General features: G+C 51.3%; 11 protein-coding genes across 11 annotated transcripts; 8 read left to right on the top strand and 3 right to left on the bottom strand.

Moving 5' to 3' along the window:
- Positions 1-1,205: 1,205 nt before the first annotated feature.
- PMZ80_009669 (uncharacterized protein) lies at positions 1,206-2,156 on the top strand (the record flags this gene model as incomplete). The annotated part of the gene is made up of 1 exon (XM_064878062.1): positions 1,206-2,156. One exon carries the CDS (start codon positions 1,206-1,208, stop codon positions 2,154-2,156), a length of 951 nt encoding a protein of 316 aa, XP_064726170.1.
- Positions 2,157-5,250: 3,094 nt separating this feature from the next.
- On the top strand, positions 5,251-6,780 carry PMZ80_009668 (uncharacterized protein; the record flags this gene model as incomplete). The annotated part of the gene is made up of 1 exon (XM_064878061.1): positions 5,251-6,780. One exon carries the CDS (start codon positions 5,251-5,253, stop codon positions 6,778-6,780), a length of 1,530 nt encoding a protein of 509 aa, XP_064726169.1.
- Positions 6,781-7,968: 1,188 nt separating this feature from the next.
- DIP5 (amino acid transporter) lies at positions 7,969-9,755 on the top strand (the record flags this gene model as incomplete). The annotated part of the gene is made up of 2 exons (XM_064878060.1): positions 7,969-8,874; positions 8,925-9,755. The coding sequence occupies 2 exons, from the start codon at positions 7,969-7,971 to the stop codon at positions 9,753-9,755; spliced, it is 1,737 nt and encodes a 578-aa protein (XP_064726168.1).
- Positions 9,756-10,198: 443 nt separating this feature from the next.
- On the top strand, positions 10,199-10,933 carry SDH3 (cytochrome b subunit of succinate dehydrogenase, Sdh3p; the record flags this gene model as incomplete). The annotated part of the gene is made up of 3 exons (XM_064878059.1): positions 10,199-10,250; positions 10,302-10,374; positions 10,477-10,933. The coding sequence occupies 3 exons, from the start codon at positions 10,199-10,201 to the stop codon at positions 10,931-10,933; spliced, it is 582 nt and encodes a 193-aa protein (XP_064726167.1).
- A 731-nt stretch (positions 10,934-11,664) lies between these two features.
- Positions 11,665-12,539, top strand: PMZ80_009665 (uncharacterized protein; the record flags this gene model as incomplete). Its single annotated transcript, XM_064878058.1, has 2 exons — positions 11,665-12,016; positions 12,073-12,539. The coding sequence occupies 2 exons, from the start codon at positions 11,665-11,667 to the stop codon at positions 12,537-12,539; spliced, it is 819 nt and encodes a 272-aa protein (XP_064726166.1).
- Positions 12,540-12,792: 253 nt separating this feature from the next.
- PMZ80_009664 (uncharacterized protein) lies at positions 12,793-14,440 on the bottom strand (the record flags this gene model as incomplete). Its single annotated transcript, XM_064878057.1, has 3 exons — positions 12,793-14,002; positions 14,050-14,140; positions 14,188-14,440. 3 exons carry the CDS (start codon positions 14,438-14,440, stop codon positions 12,793-12,795), a joined length of 1,554 nt encoding a protein of 517 aa, XP_064726165.1.
- Positions 14,441-15,551: 1,111 nt separating this feature from the next.
- Positions 15,552-16,271, top strand: HSP31 (plasma membrane heat shock protein; the record flags this gene model as incomplete). Its single annotated transcript, XM_064878056.1, has 3 exons — positions 15,552-15,625; positions 15,702-15,786; positions 15,819-16,271. The coding sequence occupies 3 exons, from the start codon at positions 15,552-15,554 to the stop codon at positions 16,269-16,271; spliced, it is 612 nt and encodes a 203-aa protein (XP_064726164.1).
- A 498-nt stretch (positions 16,272-16,769) lies between these two features.
- PMZ80_009662 (uncharacterized protein) lies at positions 16,770-17,498 on the top strand (the record flags this gene model as incomplete). Its single annotated transcript, XM_064878055.1, has 1 exon — positions 16,770-17,498. One exon carries the CDS (start codon positions 16,770-16,772, stop codon positions 17,496-17,498), a length of 729 nt encoding a protein of 242 aa, XP_064726163.1.
- An 807-nt stretch (positions 17,499-18,305) lies between these two features.
- On the bottom strand, positions 18,306-18,689 carry PMZ80_009661 (uncharacterized protein; the record flags this gene model as incomplete). Its single annotated transcript, XM_064878054.1, has 1 exon — positions 18,306-18,689. The coding sequence occupies one exon, from the start codon at positions 18,687-18,689 to the stop codon at positions 18,306-18,308; it is 384 nt and encodes a 127-aa protein (XP_064726162.1).
- Positions 18,690-20,335: 1,646 nt separating this feature from the next.
- On the bottom strand, positions 20,336-22,441 carry PMZ80_009660 (uncharacterized protein; the record flags this gene model as incomplete). The annotated part of the gene is made up of 1 exon (XM_064878053.1): positions 20,336-22,441. The coding sequence occupies one exon, from the start codon at positions 22,439-22,441 to the stop codon at positions 20,336-20,338; it is 2,106 nt and encodes a 701-aa protein (XP_064726161.1).
- Positions 22,442-23,824: 1,383 nt separating this feature from the next.
- Positions 23,825-25,521, top strand: PMZ80_009659 (uncharacterized protein; the record flags this gene model as incomplete). The annotated part of the gene is made up of 2 exons (XM_064878052.1): positions 23,825-23,884; positions 23,932-25,521. The coding sequence occupies 2 exons, from the start codon at positions 23,825-23,827 to the stop codon at positions 25,519-25,521; spliced, it is 1,650 nt and encodes a 549-aa protein (XP_064726160.1).
- Positions 25,522-25,867: the final 346 nt, after the last annotated feature.

Here is a 25,867-nt window from a genome sequence, read left to right as displayed (position 1 = left end):
TCGTCATTCATCACACCAGTGGGTGACATCTGCGAATGTAGCATCTGGACGACTGACTGACTCCGTTAGATTGCGGACTCACCATAATCACCGATGAGGCAATCAAGCACAAATTTGCTGAAAGATCAGGCGGTCTGCATGATGTCCATTTTGGATGCTTCCCGGAGTATGTACCTTGACCAGGCTCGTGTTTGCTCGTCGCTTATCAACTGCAGGAGCGGCATTCAGGCCAGTGTGAAGGAAGATGTCCACTATCTGCGAGCTCATCCGCTCATTCGCAAAGGTATGGTGATCACGGGTGCCGTGTATGATATTGAGACAGGAAAGGTTACGCAGGTCGCGAGTGCTTGAGGACGGCAATGTGGAGATCTTAAAATATGATTTCCTTCGTCCTTGAAGATGGAGGGGGTCGATGACACAGAAGTTAGAAGGAACATGCCTCCTGCCTCAGATTTGACAGCAGGAGCAGACTAGTCTGGCAGTAAATGACTACTCAAAAGGCTTCGAGCAGGCGAGCGTGATCGGAGTTCCAGGAACGTGTATCGTGCTTTCCTCGCTCCTGACCGTTACCAAACTTGGACGCCGAGCATAGTCAGGAGGGTCGATGAAAGGATGGTAAACATGTACTTGTGAGCATATTGAGGCCCCCAGTCTTCAAGTAGATCTTGCGACTGATCAGCATGCTATGGGAGGTAGGCACGATGACTCAATTCTGCCTCAGAGACAGCTACGAGACTCACATCACAGCCTTGACACTAGTCCGATTGTGATCGCTTCGGGAGAAGTCGGAATGAATTCACGAGGCTGGTGATCACGTGCATGAGTGTGCAAGCATCGAAATGAGTCAATCAGTTGCAGAGCTCTGAAGCACATTCCTGTCCAAGCTTGTGGTCTTGCAATCGCGGAACATCTCGCTCATCAAGAACCTCCTGATGTCGCTCAGTCACACCGTGTTCGTGTTCGTACAACCAGCAAGTGGCTGAGCAATCATGGCCAGCAAGCACTAGCAGATTCCAAATATTCCTTGCTACTCGTGACGGAAGGTGATGCTACGCTGTGGCCTTGAATGATCCAGCTATAGGTAGGGCCCTTGTTGTACTCCTATAAGACTATTTGGCCGCATCGCTGGCAAGCATTGAAACTCATGCCTCTCTATTACACATTCACTGTCTTCAGGTGTAACATAAAATCATCCAGGGCCAACTATGTCTCCGATAGCATCTACAGACTGTAAATATCGTCTCGACACCTCGAGCTCAGCCACCCTAGTCCTCCCAGATAGGCGGAAGCTTGGGTATGCCGAGTATGGTGCCCCAACTGGCACGCCCATATTTTTCTTCCACGGATTTCCGGGGTCTCGAGTCGAAGGTGCCTTTCTCGACCATGAGGCTTCGAAATTAGGGGCACGTATCATCGCTCCGGACCGCCCGAGTATAGGATGGAGCTCGTCGCATAAGAACCGGACGTTACTCGATCACGCCAAGGATACGGAAGCCCTGGCAAATCATCTCAAGCTGGAGAAGTATGGTGTTCTGGGCGTCTCAGGTGGTGGACCGTACGCTCTTGCTGCTGCGCGAGCATTACCGGCTGAGAAACTACGCGCAGTCACGATGGTCTGCGGCCTGGGGTCGCCTGATATGGGCTACTGGGGAATGAAGTGGATGAACTATCTGGGGTGGACGTATGGGCAGCGCTACTTCCCTGGCCTCACCCGCTGGTATTTTGGTCGCATGGCAGGAGCTCGACTTGACCTGCCGGAGGAAGAGCGGCTGAGACGTATGCGTCAGGACTTTGAGAAAGCGAAGTCGAGTATGCATCCAAAGGATGTTGCATTCTTTGGCGATACTGACACTATGAGGATGCACTTACGGGTGGCTGCGGAGGAGTATGCGCAAGGGATGGATGGGTTCTCACAAGATTACACGTTGCTGTGTACGGATTTCAAGTTCAAGATTGAAGATATCAGGAAAGATTTGCCATTCCGGTTGTGGTATGGGAACTTGGATACGAACGTGCCGCTGCAGCATGGGCAAAAGGTTGCTGCTAGGGTGGGCGCCAACGCGCGTCTAAGGGTGGAGGATGAGACACACGCGAGTATATTTGCGAATTGGAAGGAAGAGTGGTTGGGAGAATTGGTAAAGCTTGTCGAGGCCTGATCTGTTGCTGGTAAGCTCTCACATGTTGGCGAACATCGCTCTCCTCATTTTGATGGTTGTCCCTGTTGAAACACAGGTCGTGTGGTATTCTTTGGTCAACGAAGCTGACATACACCTGAAAGTCCAGACTGATTCAATCAGGGCTGCCAGTGTACTATAGAACACATCCTCACTCATGTATACCTATCCGCACACTCTTCATTAGATGGTGAGATATGATACCGATCCTAATGTGAATCCTCAGTGTGGTTTTATTGTGGTTCTAGGGGTCCGAGGGCTCAATATAAGCGACTTCAGCTCGAACAGAGCCGACTGTGTGTCTGAGCGAGGCTGTCACAAGGCTGCGGCAAGTGCTGGTGGGCTTCACCTTCCTGGCACGAATCTGCCAGAATTGTGCGACGAGCTCGTTGCCTATCTAGGCTTAGAGTGACGCCGCTTCAATTCACCTATGAATCACGTATTTGTATACCTCAGCGTTTGCGACGCTTCCAACCCTCTCTGCCTCCCATTCACAAAAGCGCAAGAACATCATCCTTCCACAAACTTTTCATCGGACAAATCGCAGCCTGGGGGTATGAGTGCTGAAACAAAAACGCAGACCTGATCCCTAAATAATGCACAATAGCCGCAACCACCACTGCGGCATGGAAAAGATGGTGTGAATGGCCATAGAAGTTGAATTTGCCGGGCATAAGCCGTTCTGGCAGCCGAGACTATGTTCTGTCAGCGAAAGTTGTCGCACATAGGACATGGAGATGACAAAGAACGTACCACCATGCAGAGGAGACCGAATGCGTAGATCAGGCCTTGGGCAAGGACCTTTTCAATACCGACCATCTCGGACATACGTTGCCAGCCATACAGCTGAATACCATGTGCAAGGGGAATAATGCCTGTTGCAGCTAAGGCGACGAATCCAGGTGTTACGAGTGGTCTGCCCCAGGGCTTACGTGCAAGAGGGGATAGCAGGAAGATGGCCATGAGAAGGCTGACTGTGGAAAGCTGGGTTTGTCAGCGTTAGCAAGCAAGAGGAGCCAAGACGTGCATACCGTCATCAGATACCTCCTCATCAAGTCCACCTCACAGGTGAACGTGTAGTAAATTGTCGGCACCAAACTTCCCCAGATGAGCGACACTATACCTAAGAAGTCCAGCTGCTGCATGAACGATGCGACCTTCTGAGAATGACACATAAAGGTATGGTAGACAGTGGATAGGCCCATACACGTGAACGCACCGAGGAAGAACGCCCCGAAAGCTAATATGTCCTCCTTACGTGGCGTGTATGGGGCTTCAATCCAGCCGTACAAGATCCCCAGTACTCGCAAACACTCTGCCGTTGCGAGAAAGAATGGCAGGAAGTGTGTGTACTGGCTGCCTGACTCAGTGTGGAAAAACCCAAAGCTCGAGAAGCAGGGCTTGTAGGAGTGGCTGATCGGGCGGTAGCCCCCTGTAATAAACTCATTCATTTGTCGCCAGGGAGGCAGCTGATGGTATTCGAGGAGCCCATGTTGATTATGGCCTGCTTCTGTGGGCTTACTCATATTTTGCTGAGTCGAAGAAGCAAGATGGCTTGCGAAAGGTCGAAAAAGACGCTCCGATTGAATGATTCTTGAATATTCGTTGGCTACTTGCTTGCTGCGGGCTGTACGGGCACTCTTCTTCGGTTTGTACTGCTTCTGTCATGAGTGGAAGGTGCTCTCGCCTATTGATCCCATCCTGAGCAGTGTCACGTTGTCGAATGTCGCCAGCGGCAATCATCTGGAGCAGCATGGATCTCAGGAACAGGTATTCCATCTTAACATTGATCTGTTCAAGGTGTTCCTTCGGCATGATCTTGACAGGAATCTCCAGTCTTCGCCATTAAGCAGGAGATCGGGCCTAGAAGACACGAATCGAGCAATACTCTTCACAGCCACATGCTTGGCGTGGTCTTAATAGAAGTTTCAGTGTTCCGAACCATCCGCACCATCTCTCGACGTCACACTCCCTGAGTCCAGACCAAATACTGCTTGGCTATGGAGATGGCGTAAGCGGGAGCGGTACCGTTGCCAAGCAGCAGCACAATCTTATGTGGTGGCTTGCTACCGATCGTTCTGACCCTTTATTGCGTATTATTCCGATTGATATGAGCTTTTCGATTGATACATAGGCCTGTCTCGATAGGTGGCGGTTGATTGAGAGGGTTCGGACGCTTTGGTGGTTGAGGTGAGTTTTGAGTGAGCTTATTGTTGCTCACTAACAGTAAACTCTCGATATAACGAACGGGTCCAGACCGATTTCCTGTTCGTTATATTGGCGGTGTTCCGTATATCTATAGTGCAGGTTAGCCGAGCTGAGCATAACTTTACCTTATTAGGCTAGCTTTATGCTCATGCTAACTAGAACAAGCCTAGCCCCTACTCTACGAACGCTCACAGAAAATCCTAAAAACCTAACGAACTGTAGTTTATCGAAGAGTTCGTTAATTTAACGTAGCGGAATAAAATTCTCGCAGTTAGCGTTTGTTATACTGTAGGAGTTCGTTACATCAGTAGTTCGTTGTATCGAGAGTTTACTGTAGTGAGTCGCGAAGCGGGCCTGCTAAACGCAGCAACGTCAGGTGATCGCGTCGTATGTAGATCGCAATTTTCCGCTATACTGAGTCGTGGATGACTGCTCCCTTGCAAGGCCATGGCAGTGCTACATCATCACACTCATCGTCGTCGTCCTACTTGTAACATTTTTCTTGGCTGTTCTTCTCTGCGCTTAATCACCGTTGACATCGCCACCAGCACTGCAAGTTAGTATATACACTCTATCTATCACATCGCACCGCAACGGTTTGAGGCATCTCTGCTTGCTGTTTGCTGCGAGAGGGTCTTCGAAACAAAAGTGGTAGGGGAGGAAGATGGCCACTCTACAGACATGTCTACCTCGCCCAACTCTACAGTTCCTTAGGGCGCATAACTTCAGGCCGCTGCTTTCACGCTCCTTAAGAACGCGTCCACCGCCACCATCTTCAGCCAGGCCCTCTCAGTCTCGCCCTCAAGATGCTGCACCTCACGATGCTACACCTCAGGAGCAGTCCGCATCGACCCCTCACCAGCCCAACATGTCCAGTCTTCTCTCCCAGGCAAACTCAGCAAACAACAGCTTGCTCGCACCGGTGCATATACCGGAGGACCCCCGAGGCATCCTCAAGACGAATCACCCTTCCACATCACTCCTCGAACAGTCTGGCATAGTTGTCCAGCGGCAGATCGAAATGATGAATGTCTTCCTCGGGTTTGAACAAGCCAACCGATACGTGATCATGGATCCGCAGGGTAATCACATCGGATACATGGCTGAGCATGATGGTGGAATAGCAAAGACGATGGGCAGACAATGGTTCAGAACACATCGATCGTTTATGGTTCACGTCTTTGGTCGGGACGGACAAGAGGTGCTGCGCTTTCACAGGCCATTCAGCTGGATCAATACCAGGATTCGGGTGTACGACCCGGTCGAGTTAGCCAGTGGCCTGAAAACAAGTAGTGCTACAGACGTCGTACAGAGTAACGCTGTGCAGGACGCTGTCATGAATCAGCAGATCTCAAGCCTGAAGCTGGACGAGATGAGAGTCATTGGTGAAGCTCAGAGTGAATGGGCCCCATTGAGAAGAAAATACAATCTTTTCCTCGCGCACGAACTGCCTAATGCCGAAGAGGTTGGAAGGGAGGACGTCCCAGCCGATCTGTCGGGGCAACAGCAGAAGCAAGCGAAGAATCAAGATTATTTCGCACAGTTCGCATACATCGATGAACCTTTCCTGAGCTGGGACTTTTCCTTGAAAGCCTCAGATGACCGGCTCATCGGGTCAGTCAATCGCAATTGGGGTGGTCTAGGCAGAGAGTTCTTCACAGATACTGGATCTTATGTCCTGAGAATGGACGCAGCTGGATTGGATCAAGAAGCGGCACAAAAACACATTATCTCACAATCCAATCAAGAGGAGCGAGCGTATGCTGAGACTCTTGGTGGTAACGACGGCAAGTATGGTATGACGCTCGATCAAAGAGCTCTCATGCTCGCGACCGCAGTCACTGTCGACTTTGACTACTTCTCACGCCATAGTCGTGGAGGGGGAATCATTCCATTGCCAATGATGATGGGTGGTGGGGGTGCGGCAGAAGGAGGTGCCGCTGGTGGTGTGGCTGGCGCAGCAGGAGAAGCAGGTGCGGTCGGTGAGACTGTAAGTGGTGGCGCGATTGGATCTGCTGGTCGAGCCGCAACCGGCGTTGGTGCTGGTGAAGGAGCTATGGCTGGCGCTGGCACTATGGCCGGCTACGAGGCCATGCAAAGGGGAGCTGGCAGAAGTGAAGGTCAAGGCGATCCACAAAGTCCTCAAGCACCATATGAGCAGAGTCCCGACTCGGGCAACCAATACGACCCACAATCACCGCAGTACGGAGCTGGATCGGAGTCTCAGTACCCGCCTGAGCAGGGTGGCCCACCACAAGACGGTGGTGATGTTTGGGGAAGTGGGGACTCCGACCCATGGGCAGAAGGTAGCTCTCCTGGAGAAGGTAGCAGTGGAGGAGGCGACGGTGAAGGAGGCGGAATAATAAGTGCATTGTGGGATTCGTTCTTTGGAGATTAGGTAACCCTCGCGACAGCACCCGACTCAATCACAAATTCTTTTCCACTTCCCGACACATATTGGGGATCAGCATGGATGCTAGATCGAGGTAAGCCGCTGAGTGTCTGACGCGATTTCGAGGCGCGGAGCCCATTCTGTGTCGCAAAATATGTGCTATGGACGCTCGACAGAGTACCTGAGGTTTGTATACAGACCATGAGGCAGAGCCAGGCTGACAGCTCGATTGCCTGACGGCATGTGCCACGAATGTCACTCATTCCCGAGCAGTCCTTACATGTTCGATGGCGCGACGAGCGAATCGAAGCATTATTGCAATCGGCGCTGCAGGGTCGTGTGTGGCACGCGATTCTCTAGGAATAAGCGGACGACTCCGTTCATATCGTGCTTGTCGTGCTTGCGAAGGCTTGGGTTGCATTGACCACTGAGCAGGGCTAATTTTGACGAGATTTGCTCCGTCTAGGCCTGACTCTGGTGTTTTCTGGTGCCTTGGCCTGCAGCTCCTCCACCGGCTTCCGTCGATCCCTGCAATGCAGCCGAGGCAGCATCCAGTGCACCACATCAGGCGCTCTTCAGCCTGTACGATGGGAGCATGGTGTGCTGCATTTGCCAGTCATCCTGGAATAATTCAACCTGCTCTGCTACCAGTGCTGCCGCATAGCATAGATCAATGCGAATGCGAGAGACAGAAAATCATATTTGATTCATGCAGATCCATGAGCTTGCTGTCATCATTTTGTAACAAGCTTGTCCGCCTCAGTATCTTAACTGGAGCCAAGCCCTGACAAGCCACCCCGCTCGTTCCTTGGCAGATAGCGTAGCTTTTCCCTATTCGAGCTTCGTCGCATCTAGTCCCGCATTTCCTTCAACCTCTGACATGAAAGTATCCTATCGTGCCCGCTCATAAGCGGCCTTGGCTCAAATCTGAACAAACAGCAATTGTGAACTGTGATGTGACCTCGTTCGTGATAACCGATCAAAGCTGCCTTGGCGTCATTCGCCTGGTCGATATGCCTGTCCGGCGGGCAGCCGCAAATGGCACCTGCCACTTGCAGGTTGCTGCTGCGCCTGCCATAGATAAAGAACATCCTGCCGTTTGATTATCTCGCGTTTACCTGTTCTGCGAACTTCCTTTTTCCTTTTTCTTCTTCCATCCATCTGACGATCGATATCTCACCATAGTTAGCGACGATGAACAACGGAGTACGCGACTCCGTGTCGCCTGACTTGTGGCCACCCGGAAAAGGCCAACATCAGATGGGAGAGAAATATATCGACAGTGACCAGGACCGGCCAGTTCAGATTCGTGGGCATGAAATTTCTGCAGAAGAGTCTCTCCATCGGGGGCTCAAGGCCCGACACATTACCATGATAGCCATCGGTGGTGCTATCGGCACGGGTCTGATTATCGGTACAGGCGCCGCTCTACTTCGAGCTGGACCTGGTTCAATCTTCATCGCTTACAGTGTTGTCGGTTTCGTGGTTTTTCTGGTCATGGCAGCTCTTGGAGAAATGGCAGCATATTTACCTATGTCTGCTGGTTTCACCGGTTACGCTACGCGGTTCTGCGATCCATCTCTCGGTTTCGCACTCGGCTGGACGTATTGGTTCAAGTACATCATTGTGACGCCAAACCAGTTGACCGCCGCTGCGTTAGTCATTCAGTATTGGGTGGATCGAGACCGAGTGAATCCTGGTGTCTTCATTACCGTCTTCCTCGTGGTCATCGTTTGCATCAATTACTTCGGTATCAAGTTCTTCGGTGAATTCGAGTTCTGGCTTTCATCATTGAAGGTCATCACGATTGTCGGTGTAATCATTCTTTCTTTGGTGATCGCGCTTGGCGGAGGACCCGATCATGACCGAAGAGGTTTCCGCTACTGGAGCAATCCAGGCGCGTTCAAAGAATACATTATGGAGGGTGCCTCTGGTCGATTCCTCGGTTTTTGGTCGACAATGGTGACAGCTGTTTTCGCTTTCCTCGGAACCGAGCTTGTTGGCGTGACAGTGGGTGAGGCTCAAAATCCTAGAAAGGTCGTGCCACGGGCTATCAAATTGACATTCTACCGAATCGTCATCTTCTACGTCTTGTCGGTCGTAAGTATCATCAAAGCTTTTTGTAGAGCAAAAGCTAACATTTGACACAGCTCCTTCTTGGCATGTGTGTGTCTTCCAGCTCTGAAACTCTGAAGGCCGCTACCAAAGCATCAACTGGGGCATCGGCGTCACCTTTTGTCGTTGCCATCACCGATGCTGGAATCAATGGATTGGACCACGTCTTGAACGGAGCCATTCTGATGTTCGTCTTCTCAGCCTCAAACTCGGACTTGTACATCGCCTCTCGAACACTCTATGGCCTTGCTGCCTCGGGCAGTGCACCAAGAATTTTCACACGAACTGATGCTCGAGGTGTGCCGATTTATGCTCTGGGCGCGAGTGCGATGTTCGCATTGTTGGCGTACCTCAACGTGTCCACAGGTTCAGCAAAGGTCTTCACTTATTTCGTCAACCTGGTCACCATGTTCGGTCTCGAGAGCTGGATCTCAATCCTCGTCACACATATCTTCTTCGTCAAAGCCAGACGTGCACAGCATATGCCAGATTCCTCCATGCCATATGTTGCTCCTCTTGGAATCTGGGGGTCGTACGGAGCTTTAGCATTGTGCGTTCTGGTCGGTCTCACAAAGAACTACAGCGTCTTCGTACATATGGAGTCTTACGGCAAGTTCGACTACGAGAACTTCATTACTGGCTACATTGGCATTCCGGTATACCTTGCGCTTCTCTTTGGCCACAAGTTCTGGACCAAGAGCAAGACTATCAAGCCCCATGAGGCGGATTTCTTGACTGGCAAGGATGTCATTGACCGAGCGGAGGAAGAGTTCCTGGCTGCGAAGGCTGCGCAGAGGGAGGCTAAGGGTGGCAATGGAAAGGGTGGTGGATGGTTCTACAGGACTTTCATCTCTTGGCTGTTCTAGACAGTGTCAGTTAGCGACTCAAGGTGCTTGTTTGAGACGAATAAGGCGGGAGCGTTTCATATGCAACGATGAAATGAAAACGATGAGATGGAAATATGTTTGAAACAGCTGCAACTGAGTAGTTCCCTTGATTGATTCGTACTCCAACCCTGAAGATGCCTTACATGACATTAAACTCAACAGCACAACAAGAGAGTAATCTAGATCGTCAACATAGAGTACATGTAGTGTGAAAGGTATCGGGAAGGAGCAGACAGCTGCTAATCTCTCTATCATGATTGGTTCAAGTCACAGCACCTTCCGAGGTTCAAGTTGATGAGAGCGCAGGCCCTCGGGCACGTGATGCTGTAGAGAAGACCCCATCATGACCCAAAGCTCGGTATTGCATAGTACACAGCACCACCACAAATCTTCTCTCTGTGTTCGAGCAGTGTCGCGGCAAGATGTCAATCAATATGTTCTCGCAGCGGGCGCTGCAGACAACAATGAGGCGATGTAGGACTCCCACGTCCAGTCAGCTATCGATGGAGGCTAACCGTCGACCAGTTGCTGCTACCAGACCAACTAGCTCCCCTCTCCGAACAATAACGCCAGCTGCTGTCGCAACGGGTCAGATAAGGTCAGTCAAGAGCATAGAGACACCATCCACCCGAGGCCGTATCCCACGACTTCCGGACGGGAACAGTCGAATCTGGTGAATCACCACACTAACACCCACCAGATACGCATCAGCCGGTCCTCACGCCTCGACAGTCTCTGCCTCCCAAAACGAAGCCCACAGCATCCTCGCCGAACAACGCAAACACCGCCCCGTCTCCCCTCATCTCGGCATCTACAAATACCAAATCACATGGCTAGGCAGTATCACAAACCGAATCACCGGCATGATCCTCTCCGGCGGCCTATACGTCTTCGGCCTCGCATACCTCGCTGCACCGGCCTTCGGCTGGCACCTTGAGAGCGCGTCTCTGGCGGCTGCGTTCGCGGCATGGCCAATTGTTGCGAAGGTGTTGGCGAAGTTTGTGTTTGCGTGGCCGTTCACGTACCATTCTATCAATGGGATTAGGCATTTGGTGTGGGATATGGGGAGTACGTTGACGAATAAGGAGGTTATTTATACTGGGTGGGCGGTGGTTGGGATTAGTGTTGTTACGGCGCTGGGCTTGGTGTTTTACTGAGTATTGAGTGAACAGCCAGCAGCTAGGCTTGTGGGCACGTACGTGCAAGGAGAAGAGGAAGAACAGCTTGCGAGAGTTGTGTGTGAGTGACCGGTACTAGGCTCGGGCTCTTATGCTCAGGGTCCGGTGGCTCAATGTGTATATGACAATACAGAATGCTTCGAATAACGATTTAGTACTGAATCATTTCTGTAGCCGGGCTTTGTTCTCAGCAGGTATGTCTAGCTGACCTTCACTTACACATCTCACAAGCTATAGCCGAGAGGTATCCCAACAAGATCGAAGGAGCAGTCCAGGTCCGTCTCGAAATGGCCAGAGTCTGTTCGTTGTCGGGGTGAAAGGTAGCAGCAGTCCACTTGTATTGTTTCATGATCCCTCTGAAGAATGTGACGACACAGGACATCTTCCAGCTTCGGTTTCATTGCAAGTTGTGCTCTACGACAGCAGATATCAATACAAGACAACGACCTAGCTGACAGATATCACTTTGATGCATTGTTTTATGTCAGGTACTCCCTGAATGTCGATGTCGGCACGATGGACATTCTCAACCATTCAACATGGTCAAAAGCTCACCATTATACACTCACAACGGCCCGCCACATTCGTTGTTCACCATAGACCATTCCAGCAAGCTGTGAGTATGTCAAAGCATCGATATATAGCATCATGGGCCCTCAACCAATCATGGCCATTGATTCCAACTCAACAGGAAGTTCACCTACAGTACCATGACTTTCCCAGGCGGCAGTTACGCGCACTCCTACCAGGATCATCTCAAGCCGGACCCAGAAACACCCACAGCTAAAGCCCACGTGGACCATCTCAAACCAGCATTGAACACCTTCCAAATTGAAAGTTCAAGTGGCACACTCGATGTTGAAATCGAACTGTATAAGACTGTGGCTGATCTCAAGCGATTGATCAAGGAGCACCACCCTGAGAAGCCGGAGGTGGCTACCCAGGTTCTCACGTATAGTCTAGACGGCGAAGAGCATGGAGATACTGAGCTCTTGGGGGCCTTCGTTAGGAGGGAGGGGAAGCGTGAGGACGGGGATCGACATATGGTCTTGCACATCAAGGGTAAGGACTAGCAAGAGTGGTGATTGTGGAAGTGTGAGAGCTGATATTGTATGCAGATACGACGACGACAGCTGGACCTAGTACGCAGATGCCAGCTCAGCTCGATGGGGCAAACTCACCACGCGAGGCAGCTGCAGAGCTACCAGGAGCAGCAGGAGCAGCACCACAACATGCAACAGCCTCAAATCAGTCAGCAGCCAACACAAACCCACCTCGAGCCCCATCACCACAACCAGCAACAGCAGCACCAGCACCAGCACCACGAGCAACACCTGCAAACAGACCACGAACCCCATCACCACCGCCAGCACCAGCAATCTTTGAACAAGCACAGCACCTTGGCTATCCTCTCGGTAGTTTCACCACGGTTGCACAAGCAGTTGCTAGGCTAAAGACGGAGGTCGTCGGTAGAATTGATCGGATGTTGGACAGTGAGATCGCGCAGCCGATCTGTTTGAGTATTGTCGTGGTTGTGGTTGGAGTTGTGATTTTGGCGGTTCTATTGACGAGGAAGTCGGATTAGATGCGGTGTGTTGTGGGAATGAGGAGTGTTGAAAGCACTGATCGTGATTCATGTATCAATCTGAGACTGGGTAGCAAGGAAGAGCTCAGACTGAGCGGTACAGTACATGGTTGTGGCGGAGAGAAAGTCGAAAATTTGTGTCATTGGACATCGTCAGCAAAACTCCAGAAAAGTCGTGCAAGAAGTACAGTATGTCTTGGAATGAGCATTCGTGTCTAAATATCTATGAATGGCAGGTAGACACAACACATACTCACTGATAACTCTCCATCAACACCTCCGGCATCCTCCCCTCCAAATCCAAAATCGCCTGTCCAAACAACCCATTCGCCCAACTAAACCACTCCCTCGTCCAATCACTCACATTAAACGTATTGATACTCTCATGAATCAACCCATACCCATCCGTACTGCTCACGATCTCTCTCAACGCCGTGCTAATCTCAGTCTGATTCTCACTCGTCAGAATTCGTACGATATTCGCCATCGGCCACGCCATGCCGGGTCCCTGGTGTGGACCGCCAACGGCGTTGATGACGGGTCCTTCCATGAAATAAGGGTTCTCATCTGAGAGGATCTTCGCGCGCGTGTTCTGATAGATTTGGTTTGAGGAGCCATACATGTCGGATGTGTATCCGTAGACCGGCGCCGCGAGTAAACTGGGGATGTTGGCGTCGTCCATGATATTTGAGCTGCCGCAGCCGTCGATCTCGAAGGCGTAGATCTTGCCGTAGGTCTCGTCGGTAACCACAGCGCGTTTCTCGATTGCGGCGCGGATGGAGGTGGCCATTGTTTTCATTTGTGATGCGAGGTCTGCGTGACCGAGTTGGGACATGATTGTGCTCGTGCCGTTGAGGTGGGTTGCGAATTGCATGTTTGCGGGAATGAAGAGTTGGTAGATTGTGCTGTCGTCCGAGGGGCGGAAGGCGCTGCGGACTAGGCCTGTGCCGCCTTTGACGGGGCTGCCGATGCCCATGTTGAGGAGGGTCTCAGAGGCGGAGGTTGTGTCACGTTGGAAGGTGTAGGGTGATTGGTTGACCATTCCCTTGGGGGTGTAGGTCGGTGTGTCGCGCATGACGGTTGCGACGTTGAGGACGGTCTGGACGGCTGAGACCCATTGGAAGTTGCGGAAGAAGTCGATGTCGGATGTGGCGGTGTAGTACGCGGAGGAGAGTTCGAGGAAGGAGGCGATGGAGTCGAGTTCGTATTTGCATTCGAAGACGGAAAGGTTGGAGTAAGGTGGGTAAACTTCGTCTGTGAGGGCATATTGGTTTAGGCTGGCGTTGATTCCTGATTCGACTGGTGGTTGGAAGGAGTTACACAAGGGGGAGGTCTGGATGTAGCGGGCTTGGAGGTTCAGGACGCCACGATAGAGAGAGGCGAAGACAGGTGTGGACGCGTTCTTCAGGAAGGAGAGGTACGAGAGCATCTGGTTGGAGGAGTCTCGAAGCCACATTGCATTGCTTGGCAGGTCAGTACGTGGTAAACCTGTAGAGGGATTTGAGCGTACATGTCTCCAGTAATAATGAAAGCAAGCTCCTCGGCCGAGTTGTTCGCGGCCACGCCTTGCCATCGTATCGCAGTGTCAAGGGTGTTCGGAACTATTGCTGTCAGCTATGGACCACATCCATACATGGACAGCACATACAGCTGTTCACGAATAGCCGATAGAGATCTGGGTCAGCGACTTTTGATTGCATGTCGGCGATCACTCCATCGAGGGCTGGGGACGCAGCTGTCCGGCATGCTGGGTCTGGACGCTGATAGCTCAAATTGTATCTCCCTGTGCTGAAAGGTGCGTGGTATTCCTTGGCATAATCGAGGTAGTCTGGACAGGATACCTGTTGCGCTTGAGCTGTCGCCAACGCAGCTGAAGCTGCAGTCAGAGTCAGTAGCTTCATCGTGTGCGTGATTTGAACTTCTGCAGGAACGGAAATGTAAGTTCTGATGATCACGTATCGTCAAAGATCACAGTTGCTCTGTTGGGATACGAGGCCATTATGTAGCACAACAGAGCCGCAGAGATCCTTCATGCAGTACCTGCTGATCGATGTAACGATGCGCATCATCCCCGCAAGATCGTCAGCCATGACCTCGGGCTATTGCGAGCCGCGCATCTGAGCTTCCTTGATTTCTATCACCTGTGACACGGATGTCAGCATCAGAGGGCGGGTAGCATATCTCTTTTGAGAGCTGTAGGATTGAAGACGAACTTCAAACCAAAAATGGCAAGAAGGTTCTGTCGGCTCCATAGCTTGGAATACATTAGAGCTATCTCTGCTTTACCGTAGATGCATAGTACCATGCGTATGATTCTCCGTAGCTGGGTGTTGAGTTGGCGGAGATATACAGCCCGATTGCCAAGCGTTCATGCGAGTTTTTGACGATGTCCCTGAAGCAACGCTTCACCAATACTTTTGGTGGACATGAACGTTCTGCAGGTAATTACGTCTCGAAGTGGCAGCTAATCCAGAGCGCTACGAAGCTGAAACGGAGTCCGGGAGCTGTGGGCTTGCGGTGTTCGTACGCTACCATCACTTGCGTGAAGCACCACTGCTCACACTAGCCTTGTCGCTCAGACCACGATCGTATTGCCATAATAGCTTCAACTCTGGTGATGATTTGCGCCTGCAATTCATCGTCCTTGCTGAGAACAAGTCTCATATGTGATAAGATTCTTTTGACATCATCTTGCATCTCCGACATGCGGGGAGCAAGGTTGAAAGGATGTATTGAGGCTTGCAGATATAAAGGAGTGTTGGCATAGGTGGTGAGGAACAGTTCAACGCGAATACCTTCCGGTAAGCATCGACAAGGTACACTGCGCCGAGTAACAGATCTCGCTGCACACCTGCATATGAGCACCTTCGATCGCCAAGATGTCAGAGAAGATGTGGGATTCTGCTCGATGTTGAGGGACTCCTTCGAGCTGACCTCGACATGTATGACCCTAGGGCACTGCCCAAACGAGCAATAATCGCTGTCACCTCTGCTCATGCCCCGATTTACAGAATGGCAAAGAAACTGGCATGTTCATCACAGAAGCCTTACACCCTTAGAACGTATTTAAGGAGAAAGGCTTCGAGGTCGATTTCGTCCCAGAGACAGGCAAGTACCAGCCTGACTGGCTGAGTCAATAGGACGACTACTTGAAGGGTGAAGACAAGAAGGTGTGGGAGGTGAGAAGAGTGATTTTCGCCAAAAGCTCGACAGCCTGACCAAATGGGGTGACGTCGACCCTGATAAGGTAAGTGATCAATATCTCGTTGTGAATGGTAGTGCTCGGATATCTTCTTCCAGCCCTCACCGCAACGTTTTCGTGGGCCTCAGTTCGCTGACATGTTCTTTCGTCATCAGTACGGCATCTTCTTTGCCTCCGCTGGGCATGCATCTCTGATCGACTATCCCGAGGCAGGACAGCTCTACCGCGTTGCCTCGAAGGTCTACAGCGATGGTGGCGTAGCCAGTGCAGTCTGTCATGGCGGCGCAATCTTTCCTGGTGTGGTGAATCCAGTCACCAACCACTCCATTATCGTTGGCAAGAAGGTAACAGGCTTCACCACGAAGACTGAGAAGGAATTGGACGTGCTTCAGACCATTGAAGGCTGGAAAAAGCCTACAGTCGAGTGGGCTACCGCTGATGCGGGTGGTGAGTATGTTAATCCGAAGGGTCCCTGGGATGAGTTCACGCAGGTGGATGGTCGAATTGTGACAGGCGCCGAACCCGGCTAGTGCACATGCTACTGCTGTTGCGGCAGTGAAGGCCTTTGACGATCTGGAGTATCATAGGGAGGAAAAGCAGTAGGACGGGCCAGATCGTAGCCTGAGACATTTATCATAGAGATAGGGCATCGTCTTCTAATGTTACGCCTTATCTGAGCACTTGCTTGAAATTATCACGTGATTCGTGCCGTGATAGAACCACTACAGTAGTTTTTCTGCCATCACTTCTCAACCACAGATTATCGTTCGTATGAGTACGGATCGCATTCCTAGCTCATGTGAAGCCCAATCGCCTCCAGGCTCGTTGATGAACCGAAGATCCACTGATAATGCTACCCTGTTTGCAACAACGCGCATACTGCAGTGCTCGTTATTCGGCATGACTCATTCCGCATTTGATCCCAATGCAATGTTCTGACTTTAAAGCTCACTCCTTCCCAAAAGCAGTCACCACTGATCTATAGAGCCTCCTGCAAGCATCACAATCAATCCCACAGAGAGCATACCATGTCACACCAACCGAACACACCCACCCCTCCCCAGGTCAACCGCATCGACCCCAACGATGGACTCTCCATGAACCGCTTTCTCGACGGCATAGCCGCCGGCTTCGCTACAGCAGCCCTCTCCCGCGCCTTCATAACCGAAATAGACAGCACGCCCCCTCCCTACCCCTCTCCATCGATCAACGTCCCTCGACTCCGTCGACATATCACCCCCGGCATAACAGATGGCGCGCACTCCGGCGCCGAACTCGTCGAAGCAGGCGACTACTCCGCCCTCGCCGTCTGGGAAACAACCTCCTACCGCGGGCTACCCTTCTCCGAGACCCTGCGCGATATCGGGCCCATCCGCAAGGAGTGGCGGCGGAAAGTCCGACAATGTAAAGAGAGGTACATCGGGCTTGAAACGAAGGAAGACGGCAGGGAAGACTGCAAGCCGTGCTATCATCTGGGGTTTCTGGTGCGGAATCCAGAGCAGAGTAATGTGAAGGGGGCGATTAGTGCGGTTGTTAAGCCGTGGTTGAGGAGGGCGGAGGAGGAGGGCGTGCCGGTTTGGTTGGAGGCGACGTATGAGCATGCGGTGGATGTGTATACGCATTTTGGGTTTAGACTAGTTGAGGTTATTAGGATTGGGGAGGGGGTGAGGAGTGCGGCGGGGTGGCCGGAGGAGGGTGGGGAGGGGGTTTGTGGGTTTGCGATGATTTATGATGGGCACTTGATGAGGGATGGGTGAGGTTAGACTCGGGAGGGAGCTGCATAGCTTAGCGGGGAGGGTATTTGTCTCCTCAAAGTTGATATGTGCATCTGTGTTTTCGGGTTCTGGGCAGCCGTGTATGAAGTCACTTCTAGGCGTTGCTTGTAGCTCTTTCGTTGTGATTGTAGCAGAAGCATCACAAAATCTTGGTTATTGACAGTCCAATAGCAGGATAGTGTTGCAATGCTTGGAAAGGTCTCTTGAGGAGGCGTCCGTCGATGTAATGCCAGAAACTCTAGAGCTAGATTTGGTACTATAGGTAGGGGAATCACAAGCACATACAGATACATTCAACCAAAGCACACTACTATTTGCTTGAAATTGTGGGTAACATGAGCATTATGCATATTTCCAAGACAGTACATCCCCACAGACCGACCGTCTCATATATCTAGTTGGTCCTGCTCCGGCAATGGATCCCTCCGTTATATCTGACTGTGCAAAGTCCTGTTCTAGCTGCGCAGGAAAGCGTGGCACATCGTCGACCGAGTGTTGACCTCGCTGCAGCAGCAGGCCTCCGTGTCGTGTGGCGCTGGTTTGGGATGTCCGTTCACAACAGGCTATCTTGCGTCCATCGCAGTATTTGCTTGCCGCTATGACGGGGGTTCACCAGGTGTCGTTGGGATGGGCATAGGAAGGATGTTCCTGACGTATATTGGTCTTAATGCTGGTTGCCGCAGCATGTTCTCGCTTGTAAGCCTGGTGTGCAAGACTTCCTTGGAAGGGCTGAGAGCGTACCGGTCGTTGTGTGGTTCATTGGTTTGCCAGGAGCTCGGTGGCTCAATTTCATTTGCTTGATCTTCTGGAGTCCGCCTTCGATGAGGCTGACATTTGCTTGCAGGGTTTGCCCAACAACTCGTCTTGATGGACCATAGGTGGTGTAGGCCAGACCCACCGCTTGAGATCATGGTCATAGATTGGTGTAACTTGTCTCATCTTTGCCATGTCGGGCCGTTGTTCACCAGACATTCTCGACATTGATTTCGTCGGGACACGAACAATCTGTCGGGCCACACCGCGGGCCTGACGAGCAATGGAGCGGAAAACGCTAATGACTGGGCTTGGCATGGTGTCGTCGTTGATTGAGTCGGTATCGGCGAGAGAGTGAGAGGTAGCCTCGATCATGTCTTTGGAGGTGAAGGGAGCCAGCTTGGCAAGATCGTCCTTCATGAGCTTCTTGGGGTTTGTCTTGTGACAAGTCTGTTGGGGTCTCCTCCGCACTTTGGTGCTCAAGTTGAAGTTGTGCTTTCGGGTGTGTAGCCAAGCTTTCAACTGTATAAGTGGTAGTCGAAGAATAGCCCTGTTTGATGAGGAAGATTTGGAGTAACCATGTTGCTTGCTTATATATGAGTGTAGCCTGTATGAGGACCTGAGATTGAGCAGATTGAGCAAGTGGTCGAAGCTGATTATATCATTGTGAGGACCTGCACTTTTTTGAGCCTGATTATGGCACACCGCTGTCCAGGGGTCAATTTTCACGTGCCAAAGCGAACGAGCTTGGCTGTGAGATCAATCTCAAGAAAGTGGATTTGTGTCGTGTAGAAAATCCCAGCATACCGGATTGTTTCTTACTGCGATTCTCAACGTACACGCTTTGAGTAACGGTCCAGGCGCTGGATAGGGAGCCTTTTCCAGCGCGGGTCCGGATCTCGAAGACGATCGCCCGGCAGCGAAAATTTGGCTAAGCTAAAATAGATAGACTTTGTTTCTGCGGTTTAGGAGGCGTGCTGGCGGAATACACAAGCTTGAGCCTGCATGCCCAACAAGTCGTCTGTAGGAATGCGTCACACAGACAAGGAGGGTATTCTAAGCCCTGCTTACCTATGAGTGCTTCTTTCCGCCAAGCATGATGGTCGCACATCAGCTATTGGATTGCCAGTCCGTGCGATAACCATATCAGCGTTGAAGGGTTCTTCTGAGCGAATGAAACGGACCATGTGCTCGAAGAGGTCCCTGTTTGTGCTGTTCGGAGCTGTTTTAGGCGAAACTTCTAGGATTCGGATCGTGTCGCACCGCCGGCGGAAGTGGCCTTCCAGCCCCCTGGGCTGCGTTAGTGGGTCCTTGTTGGTAGCTACTGCCAGGTCCCCGAGCGCTATCAAATTGCCTGATTGCTTATCTTTATCATGAAACAAGAAGAGCTTTGAACAGCACATGCGATTTAGCACAGCCAGGTACCTCATGCTGTGTCGGTGAGGCGAACAACGGATATACTATGTAGGACATACTCGCCCTTATCTCGAATCAGCATCTTTGGCTGACAACGTGCTCATGTCACTGGGGGCCACGACGTCAACGTGAACACGGGCGGTGAGTTCGGCAGCGTCTGTGCTTCAGCGAGATGTTCATCAAGGTCCCTACATTATGTTCTGCAAACTGTCGTGGTCCAACGAGACTACAGATAGCAACAGCTTTTTTACATGTGCTTTTCGGCTATGGACATGAAGGATATCTGCTCGACTACCTGTACAACCGCATAACATTACTCCCCAAAGAGCTTCCACACCATGAGATAGCAAATGTTCCACCCGCATGCTCTGCGCTTTGCATTTCGAGCGATCTCAACTGAGGTGCCAATCTGGTGGACACCATCGCCGATGATCACCTCACGTCGTCCGTCATCATTGGATGCTGCAACGTCCCTTCGCAGTTCCCATATGTCCTGGACATGCCGCTGTGTCTGCATATCGCTCTATTGCAGGTAGCACTCATGGCATGCGAACAGAGCGCTGCATTATGCCACGTTCACCGCTAAGCTCGAACTTCGAGTCGCCGCATTCAGGATGTGTTGGGTTCCACAATATAAGACGTATCATTGCTCAGAAGACATCTTCAGGCCACTGCCATTGCGTCTCCTTGGATCCTGTCTCGCCAGCTCTCGAGACCATGGTCGAGAATTTCTTCTGCTTGCGGTCATCCTCCTCGCCATCTGTTGTGCCGTCATAGGAAGCCCGAGCCTTCCTCTTGGACGAACTGCGCGTGCTTTCGTTGCCCATGTTCTCACCGCTGTCACAACCATTGTCGTCTTCAACACCTTCGAGCACCATTGATAGTGGTCTTGGCAGTTCTATGGTACGCTGAGGCCGAGCCGTGTTACCACGTTGCTTCATTGTTGCTGTATCATAGGATGGTTGAGGATTACCACTGACGGCCGAGAGAATGGTCCTCCCTAAGTCGATCTTCTGCGAAGACGAAGCTGATGGTGCAGGACGACCATTTTCCTGTTGTGCTCGCTCTAGGGGTGATTTCGTGTCACGAGATGGAGATCTGCTTTTTGATCGGCGCGAGGAAACAGACTGACCGCGATACTGCTTTTCGTCTGCAGAAGAGCAGCTGTCCTCATGGATTTGCCAATTTGAGCTTGACGACGGGCGTCTTCGCTTCTCTTGCTGATCTGAAAGCTGTGCTGAGCGGAAGGAATGTGGTTTGTAGGATTGCCTGACGGCTTGGCGGATATGAGCCTGGCTCTGGCTTTCTCTAAGCATTGATCGCAGCTGCTGATTCTCTTTCTCGAGCTCACTCCTGGAAGAGCGTTTCGAACGATCGGTGTCACTATTCAAACTTCTATCTGAGTTCCGCGAGCTTGTGCGGGAATGTGAGAATTGCGGTAGAGGTTCAGTGACGGAGAAATCTGCGACAGGGGCTTCGTGTTGTGAAAGAGAGTATGACTGTGAGTCGAAACCGCTTCCCTGATTAGCCGGCCGGATAATCGAGTGGGCTGTAGTCACCGCCGCGACCTTGGATGGCACTCTTCTTCGAACAGTCGTTGGCTGGGCGGAAATGGAGGACGAGTCGGTGGACGGCACTTTCTGCTTTTGCTTCTTGTTCGTGGCGCCAAACTGCTCAGCATACGCAATCTCGGCCTTTCTCTTTCGATCGTCGAGCACTGCCTTTTGGGAAGTATTTGTCTGGGCACGGGGTTTCCTGACCATAGAACGTAAGGTCCGTGCTGTGTTATTCGTCTTAACACTGTGGTTGTCGTCCTCTTCGGCAATCGAACTTGCTTTGCTCTCAGTGTCAGAGGTAGCACCGCTGAAAATCTTCCAAGAAGAGACGGAAATGCGCAACCCTTTTCGTTGCTGCTGTCTTGACTGATTTGGGAATGAATCTGCGATCATAAGATCTGTCACCGGGAGTCGACCAGGATCTTTCTGCTTCAGCTTCTGTCCGAACCGCTTGATGGTGGTCTTGAAGGTTGAAGGCGTAGCAGGCAGTGGCTTGAACTCATTGATGTCGATAGAAGAGCTTGTGCTCCCAGCTATGGATGGTCGTGGAGTAGCTTCTGATTCGTTGCCAGAATCGACATCATTCGTTCGAATAGATGAGGCTTGAGTATTATGCCACGTTGAGGCTACTGCTTTTGAGCCCTCATTCATACTACCTTCCATGAAGAAAGACCTTCGAGGAAGCTCCGTTCTCGAGCTTGAGGAGAGGTTGACCTCATTGCTCTGACTGGCGTCCACCTTGGCATGTTCTTCGTGATCAATGAAGTTGATGTTCGTGCGGCCGCCGTGCTCGTCGCTATCCCCTAGCACTTCTTTTCCAAGAGTTGGCGACCCTGTCAGCCATGCTAGACGTTCTTGTTCCAAGACTTGATCGAGAAGAGACTCGTCCTCTGACTGCCAAGAGGAATTGATGGTGTGTGACGACTTCTTGTTAATTCGGTATTTTCGGGGCTGATCGACGGGCGTGGGTCGGGAAGAAGTGGTGCCTGTGGCGCCCGCCACCTTTGGGTAGCGTGACAGAAATGAGGGTGCATCTTGCGCGGCTGTACGTTCTGCCATCCGTGACTCTGCTGTATTTGAATATGTTTGCGAGGCATCAGCCTCTTCAAGGTTTCGAACTTGGGTATCGCTGCGATCCATGCAATGATTTATCGAGGATGGTGGTGAGCGCCGAAGACGAGGCGAAGATTCGCGATCCATATCGAGATCTGCTACTACCTTGGGACATATGTCCTTTGCGGCTGTCCTAGGCAATGGAAAATGGTTCGATGCTACAGTACAGTGCTGAATATGTTGCAAGAACTTTTTGAACGCATGACTGTGAGAAACAATGAAGACTCGCGGAGACGATGATATGAAGAGCAGAGTCTACTGATATTGGTCATCGTGCAGTCGCTACAAACTCGTAGAGTTCAAGTGTTGCGTGGTAGCATAGCAACCAGTATCGTCCTTTGTTTACATCAATCTGGTGTTGTTGTGTGCACCTCTCCAATCAACAACTGCGTAGCCATCTTCTGTGCGCATTGCAAGCGCTGAAAGGTTATTTCACTGCAGAATTGAAAACGCGTACTCTAGAAGCAAGTGACTTAAGCAATTGCGCACCTTACGCTCGGCAGACTGCATCGCATACAATCTAGCGATGACAACAAATATCTGTCACGTTCCATTTCGTGCAGTCACGGGCTACGTGCGCCGTCGTCAAAGACTCAAATTCAGGGAGAGCAGCTCGAACGCTGTTTATTGTTTTGACTTTTGTGTAGCCGACCTGTGACCGAGATATACTTGGTCCACAGGCCCTCTGGCGGCATACAGTGTGATAATGCCGTACCAGCACAGAGGATCCGCGGGTGATCGCCGTACCATCATGACCGTCGACTTCTGGAAGCGGTAGCTGCACCAGAAACTTTGCTCCTGAACAATACTGATACCCAGGGACGGCGATCAAACATGACTAATCTAATCAACATGAAACCACGCCTATGGTGCCACCATGCCGGGCTGATTGCGAACATGAGAGTCTGGACATCAACCTTGGAAGGTTCAAGCATTATTGTTCACCCCCGTCTGGCATAGCATCACTCCTCACATGGCTCCGCAGGGATGGTACGTAGCTCCTCCAGTTTGTTGCTGATCATCGTCTTTGGGGGCTGCATGAGTCGTTTGCAAGCCTGAAAGCCCTGTCATCCGTCCCTAGTCGTTGGGCAAGATTTTCTACGATTGGGCCGACCAACTTTCTGGCTCCATGAGTCGATGTCGATCCGGGCATGATTGGAGCTTAGAGCATATCTTCGGCGGTTCCGCTCCCTAACCAGAAAGGTCCTGGCAGCGCCCTACTCCAACATTGATGCTGACTCGTCACCTAGAGAGCCTCTTAAGCTAGACGTCTCGACTATCATTGCTTTGAACATCATAGGGTACTACTAAGTTCATCAATGGTTACACGTCCGGTGTTGTGACAACTAGAGAATGTCGCACAGAGGGCTGCGACAGATCTCTTGGCTCGTTGACCCTATTCGTTCAGCTCAGCCTTCGACCTCGTCGCAGAACGACCCTTATGACTGATCTCTCCTTCATATCTAAATAATGGTTGGAGTGCCTGGAAAGAGTAAAGGCTGCAGTACTTGCAGAAGGCGGAAGAAAGGAGTATGTGTGCATATATGCACAAGTACATGCGATGCTAACGTTTCCAGTGCGATCAAAAGCGCCCAATCTGTGGCCAGTGCGCTTCTTCTGGGTATATTTGTGGCGGGTATCAGCGAGATCTCAGCTTTATCATCCATCCCTCCAGCAAGTCCGCTGCAAAGGCATACTATGTGCCTCGGGGCGCACTTGCAGCCTCTCTTGCGTTTATGCCGTCCCTTGACCGGACCGCCGTCGATACACAATGCCGCGCTCTGTTCTGGGATCTGTACCTTCCACATGGCATTGCTGAAGTACACGATGCTATGCTGATGCACTGCAATCATCCACCTAATTGGACCTCTATTCTACTGGAGATGTCCCAAGATGAGCCAGCCTTGGATCAAGCCTTCTCCGCACTGAGTGTCTCTAGAGTCGGCCGCAGCAAGCAAGACGTACGCCTAGTGAAGGAAAGTACTAAGATTTATGGTCGCGCCCTCAAGGACCTGCAGAAAGCTTTGGCCGATCCATCAAGAATGCATTCCGAGGAAGTACTCGCCGCGTGCTCCTTGCTGGGTCTCTACGAGATCTTCGAAGGAGGTGATGCGACGGACAAGTCAGTCGGTTGGGTCAGCCATGCTCAAGGTGCGGCGCGGCTGATCCAATTGCGAGGACCCAGCCAGCACATCGAACGTCAAGCTCATCATGTATTCCTCGGTGCTCGATTACCTATACTCTTTTCGGCGATCGTGCGACGCAAACGAACGTTTCTAGCAGCTATCGAATGGCTGACCATCCCATGGCGCGCTGTAACAGTCAAGACATACCACGATATCATAATTGACCACGCTACCAAGATACCTGGTTTTCTCGAACAATTCGACACCTTGCGATCGATGTCTTCGCCCGATACGCATCGCGCATTGAACAAGCTGCTGCATTCTTGTCGTGAGCTAAAAGAAACAATGACAAAGTGGGAGCATGGCAAGAAACAGCTAGCAAGACCAGTGCTCATCAAGCACGAACCTCAGGAAGATGACATGTATCCATTTCGGCACGAGATGACATGGGAGAATCATCTATTCCTCAATGCGAGCTTGGTCTACTGGTCCGCTCAACTTGTTGTTTCTGTCACAATTAGCCAGATTGAGCTTTTGCTCGCTAAGCTGGGCTTCTCGCGACCCGAGATGTACGCCTCGACAACTGCGAGCCAACAACAAGCCCGTCAATTTGCTACTTGCATAGCTCAAAGCATCCCTTATGCATTAATGCCAGATATGGGCGCCCTCGGAATGAATCACATCACTTTCCCGATGTGTTTAGCATTTGCTCACTTTACCGAGTCCAACGACAAACGAATCTGTGCATGGCTAGCCACAGTGAGCAATGATATGAGACGACAAGGCGTGCGTATACGTCCGTTCGATGACCCTGCAATGGCGAATCACCATCGCGACGCTTTCTACCCAGGCAACCCTGCACGCGACAACAAGAATGATGTTGTGACGGGTGTGGCTCTGACGTGCACACCTGAGCCAAGTGAACCAGAGAGCGACTGGCCACTTTCGCCATCCTCTACGCCAAATGGTGGTAGCTTTGCATCAACTTTCATCTATGAGAATCCAGCCAAATATTATTGCGATATGACGGAGCCGGGTTGAAGGGTTGCAGGAGAATTACTATACTTCTATACTTAGCAAAGATTTCCTTGATCTTCGCATTCCCATACCTCTGCGATCTCAGGCTGTCTACAAACGGCATCACGGGCAGTGAGATATACCTCGCTACTCTACACACATTGCTTATCTCTATGCGGAGGAGCGACGGCGTCAGCAAGGTAGACACGGGTCCAAGCGCCGAATGCGCTGTATCCCAAATTTTAAGCAGGCCTTCAGTTAGGGACCAGGAATTGTCTTCGTTCTGTATATGCAGGAATTTACGCTAGGAATGGTCAAGAAAGGACTTCCTTTCTCGAGTGATGGAGCAGCTTCGAGCCCTGTGTCCTGA

This window comes from Knufia obscura, assembly GCF_036327395.1.
Source record: "Knufia obscura strain CCFEE 5817 isolate CBS 148926 chromosome Unknown scaffold_14, whole genome shotgun sequence".
In the NCBI taxonomy this organism is placed as follows: domain Eukaryota; kingdom Fungi; phylum Ascomycota; class Eurotiomycetes; order Chaetothyriales; family Trichomeriaceae; genus Knufia; species Knufia obscura.
Note: the sequence above shows the minus strand (reverse complement) of the source record. Positions and strands in the feature narration are given on the sequence as shown.